Source organism: Prunus avium, chromosome 1 (genome assembly GCF_965620075.1).
Source record: "Prunus avium chromosome 1, drPruAviu1.hap1.1, whole genome shotgun sequence".
Lineage (NCBI taxonomy): Eukaryota > Viridiplantae > Streptophyta > Magnoliopsida > Rosales > Rosaceae > Prunus > Prunus avium.
The window spans coordinates 56,289,711-56,294,915 of NC_142284.1; the positions used below are offsets into that span (position 1 = coordinate 56,289,711).

Here is a 5,205-nt window from a genome sequence, read left to right on the forward strand (position 1 = left end):
TAATTATTTTTTTAGTAAGGAAAAAATTTGAGTTCCTAAACATATTTTTCTTTTCTCTATAAGTTATTATATAAAAAATAAGGTTTGTCCTCTTTTTGGTTTTGCAACATAGGCAAAGATAGTAGTGTGTACTAGAGGGACATCAAAACAGTAAAACTGGTAGAGAGAGAGAGCCTAACGGGAAGAGGAGGTGGTGGTTTCGTTCACTTCTAGCCTTTACCCAATTTAGTTGGTAGCCCACCTCTTTCCTATATGTACTTTTCTACTTTCTACTTTCTAGTTCTTTCATTTCATTTCACTTTTAATTAATTTGAATTGATTATTTACAGTATATAGTTTAATTCATTTATCTATTTTTGTGGTATATTATTGTATTTCCAACCTTTAACTTTCAGATCGCTTTCTTCCTTTCACATTCATAACATCTTAGCCAACTCTCTCTCTCTCTCTCTTTCTCTCTCTCTCATAATCTCATTCACTTTGAGTTTGACCCGTTGCCAGCCACCGGCACCTTTTTTTCCTACTCCAATGGCGACCCCACCCTGCACAGCACCATTTCTCTAGAGAGGATCTTTCCGAGGCTTGAGAATTGAGCCCCTCTTTGTCTGAAGAGCAGAAAGCTTAAATAATCTTTCTTTCCTCTTTCATTTCTCTTTTGCTTCCCTGAAACCCTAGCTATAGCACCTCTCTCTCTCTCAAAACAAAGAGAAAAGAAGCACAAAAAAGAAAGTATCTTCTCATCAGAACCCAAGGAAAAAAATCAAGAGGAAAAGAGAGCCTCTTCTCTTCTCTCTCTCTCTCTGCTGCTATACATCTCATCATCTATTCAGGCTTTCACATACATATAGTCATCATAATTATTAAGATCTGTAGCTAGCTATATTATTCTCTCTTCTTTTAATAGAAACTTTGGCTCTCCAAGTGAAAGACAAGGAAAAGATTTTGCTTCCATTTCAGATCTCAGGGCTTCAAAGTTAAAGAAATGTTCCTCTCTCTCCAAAAGCTGTTGTAGGAGAAGGAGAGATGAGATATCCATCACTCTTCCTTCACTTCATCCCTTCTTTTCCACTACCCTCATAATTATTTGCTTCTCTCTCTCTCTCTCTCTCTCTCATAATTTGTGACCATCTCCAAATATATCTTCTTGTTCTAGAGTTTAATTTATCTTCAAGCTTTGCTTGGTAGCTAGAGGCTAGCCATGGATTCTGGTAATAGTGGAAGTATGTCTTCAAGTGGTGGTGAAGATCAAGACCATGAAACCTCACGACCCGAATCCCTCCCGGGTTACTTGAATTCTCCAACCCAATTCGGTTCTTCCGACCCAATATTACACCCTTCACTCCTTTCTCATTACCAAAACCACAACCACCAACCCACCACTACCACTACACTTTTTGATCATCATAATTACAATTATGATCACCACAATCTCCACACAACATTGTCTCATCAAATACCCCAATCCAACACTTCAAACCCCAATTTCATGCCCGACCCAAGATCCACCCGACCCAACTCCACCAACCCAATTCCCAACCCACCACCCTCATCCCACCACCAAGGACCTAGCCGAGCTTCATCCTCATCAGCGGCAGCGCAGACCCGAAACTCCAAGAAGAGGACCAGAGCTTCTAGAAGAGCACCAACCACTGTGCTGACCACCGACACATCCAACTTCCGAGCAATGGTGCAGGAGTTCACTGGCATCCCAGCTCCACCATTTGCAGCCTCCTCCTCCTCCTCGTCGTTTTCGCGACGGTTTGATATGTTTGGCTCTGGAATGAGATCTGCTCATCATTTGGACACGTTGGGGCCTCTCTACCCTTTGCGTCCTTCAGCACAAAAGGTCCAGCAACCAACCCCATTTCTCTCTTCTAATAATTCTCCTTCTAATTCTGCATTGTTGATGATGAGCAATAGCGGCGGTTTAGTGGATGCCACTAATATTGCTACCACTAGTAACAATAGCAACAACAATTTCAACCCAACAACTTATCAATTGCTAAACCAAGGCCTCTTCCCCAGCATGCAAAACCCAATTCTCACATTTCAACATGAGCAGCAGCCACATCCTTTCCACTCTTCTTCAATGAATTTGGCCAGCTTTGGGGCAAGGCCTGCTCGGGGAGTGATTAGTAATTTAGCCATGCATTCATCTCTTGAGGTCCCATTGGGGGGCATGAGCCATGGATCATACACAAGCCAGCTTGGTGGTGGATCATCACTGGACAGCAGCCACGTGGCAGCTTCAGATGGGCACGATGGCTGGAGGGATCATGGAGTTGGATCAAACGATGGGAGATTGTCAGCAGCACTGGATCAGCATTTGAGGCCTAATTTGGACAAGTGCTTGGAGATGAACAATGTTAATCCTAATACCAGAGGTGAAGGTACAGTTGAGTCTTGGATTTGTCCTAATTCTGAGTAGATTATATAATTAATGGAGGTGGACAGAGGCCATGGTGGTGGTGGTGATAATGGAGAAGCTATACATAGCTGTAGCTGCTTCTGTTCTTTTTATTTCTCACCACTCAATCATTTTGCAGTATGAATATAATTAAATTTTTGGGTTAACCAATGAAATTATGAAAATAATGATAGATTTGTAGATAGGTAGCTAGCTAGGTATATACATAGCATATATCTTCTTAAATTTTTATTTATAGCTCGAATTTGTAGAGTATTAATTTTCTTTTATTATTGTATTGCAACTTACATATATATATATAATTCTGTTTTTCTTAATTGGTTTACAGCAACAAAGAATATATTATATATATATATATATATATATATGAAATAAAATACAGAAACGCAATGTAGGCAAATTCCTTTTCTAGTACAAGAATAAATATCAAAGTAGATGCTCTGTGAATAAGATATGACCTTGTATTTGTTTTTAATAAATTATATTTTCTGATTATTCAGAATCATATATGCGTGGTGATGTTTAACTAATAGGAAAAGAAGTAGTTTAGAAGGATTTGTAGACCTTATGGCACTTGGATTGTGTAGGCCAAAAGGCCATTAGCGTTGTGCCCGCAGGCCTTAATTATAGTAGCTTAATTACCTTAGTTTTATGCTTTTGCAATTTTTAAAATTTCTTTTTTGCGATACGATATTTATAAACAATTCTAATGTATGGGGAGGGAGATCGAATTCGGGTGTAAGGAAACGGGCACAATACTTTGGCCAACTTACCTAACGGACATGTGCTCAATTTCTACATTAACTCTAAGGATTATGGTTGTGTTATGATATGATCTCTTCCACTTTTGAAACATAGATGATATGATGGAGCTGGTGGTGGCAAGATTTGGGGAATCCTTACCTGCCGCAATCATAAAGTAGATCATCAAAGAGTCATCACAAGTCTTTATACTCATTACTCCAATTTCCCCCCCTTTTCTGGTAAAAGGCTTCCGATTACTATTACCTTAGCTTCACTAGGTTTAAGGATCATTAAAAAGCTAGATTCTTTAGCATGTGTAGTAATTTGTGTATAAGTGAGAGGGTAGAATTATCATATATGAACTAAAATAGAGAAAGAGAGTTAGAAAAATAAGGTAGCTAGGAACAGTGCAGTGAAGTCGATGAAATTAAAAGATTTCTATTCTTATTTGTCCGAGGGATTAGAGGTATTCGAACTTGTAATCACTTCCAATTCCAAAACCGTGGAGAAAATGCATATTTTTATTTTTGTTTTAAAAATTAGAGTATACATATATCTTTTCTCTATATTTGGCCCCTCATCTCTCTAATCCTTCCATTGAAAAAATAATTAAAAAATAATTAAATATAATTTTCAACAAATCTAGTTTTCATATGCTTGTGTGAGACCTTCGTCATCAAAGCCTCCTGTATAAGTTCACCTGCTTGCTGTTCATTTGAAACTCCAATAATTTAGAGTATCAAATATTATTATTTATTTGTTTAGCTTGTGCACGTTAAGTGTTTCCACTACTTTTTACTAGTTTAATGAATATAAGCATCACAAGAGCCAAATATAAATTCGATACTTTCTCGAATGCATTATATATAATTAACACATGGATGTCATTAAGCGGAGAAATTAAAATATGACGGACCTGTGTGAAACGCACACTTCTCAATTCTACAATTGAAAAGGACTCTTAATTCTGTGCAATACAATATTGGAATTCTTCCTAAGTCTCAATTATTAATTGATTATATCGCTTAAAATGATATTGACTTGCAGATCAGTGGTCTCAAGTTTGAACTCTCATGACATCTTAACAGTTTGTGAGTGAAAAAACCACGCTCCTCTCAATAGAGACAATACAAGGTAGTATTTGTAGAGAAACTTAACTGATTGGAAAAATTACCACATACCATATACAGTTTCATTGAACGTTGCATATATAATAAGCTAGAAGTCCCAAAATTCAATCTCTCTTGTCTTTTAATATTGTTTGATAAATAAATAAATAAATAAAAGTAAGTTGTGCAATTCGACTCAAATAATTGCAAATCAAATTGACTTGTTGAAACATAAAAAATTAGGGAGTTATAAGAAAAAGAAGAGAAAGTAATAAACGTCTGAAAAAGAAAAGAAAAGAATAAATAATTGATGATGAGAATATGAGAGAGAGAGAGAGAGAATTAACCAAGGGATATTTTGGATTTTTGGAATTATGAGAACATATTGAGGGGATGTGGTGACATGTGACTCGTCTTTTTTGGAATTATGGTGGCTCATGGCCCATGCCAGAGAATAATATGGTATTATAGCAATTAGCAATGATGTGCTTCACTTCACCATATCTCTCTACCCCTATATATATATATATATATATGCCTAATCATCACTTGTCCTCAGCCTCACGTGACACCCACATGCCCTCAATTCACACCTCACCCAACAAATTCAATCTCTCCTTCTACTCCTCAAATCAAAAATTTTAGAAAACGCATTTCTTTGTTTCTCAACAAAAAATAAATAAATAAATATATAGATATTGAATGGTTTAAGCCAATTATAAGGTTGAATAATTAGGGTTTATAAGCTAAGCTTATTGGGATTTGTGGTTTCTTCCTCTTTGCACATCAAGAAACATATGAATAGCGTCATTATTTAGAATGAGGAAAGTAATGAATCGAATATTACTTTAACCATCTTCATCATATAATACATGAATGAATGATCATATGTTTTTGTTTTGTTTCTATGGCTATTAAGAGCCA

General features: G+C 36.4%; 1 protein-coding gene across 1 annotated transcript; it reads left to right on the forward strand.

The window, feature by feature from the left end:
* Window positions 1–429: 429 nt before the first annotated feature.
* LOC110759521 (uncharacterized) lies at window positions 430–2,839 on the forward strand. Its single transcript, XM_021961592.2, has one exon. The coding sequence runs from the start codon at window positions 1,199–1,201 to the stop codon at window positions 2,426–2,428; it is 1,230 nt and encodes a 409-aa protein (XP_021817284.1). The 5' UTR covers window positions 430–1,198; the 3' UTR covers window positions 2,429–2,839.
* Window positions 2,840–5,205: the final 2,366 nt, after the last annotated feature.

Coding starts and splice junctions, on each gene's coding strand:
- LOC110759521 (XM_021961592.2), top strand. CDS start 1,199: ATGGATTCTGGTAATAGTGGAAGTATGTCTTCAAGTGGTGGTGAAGAT.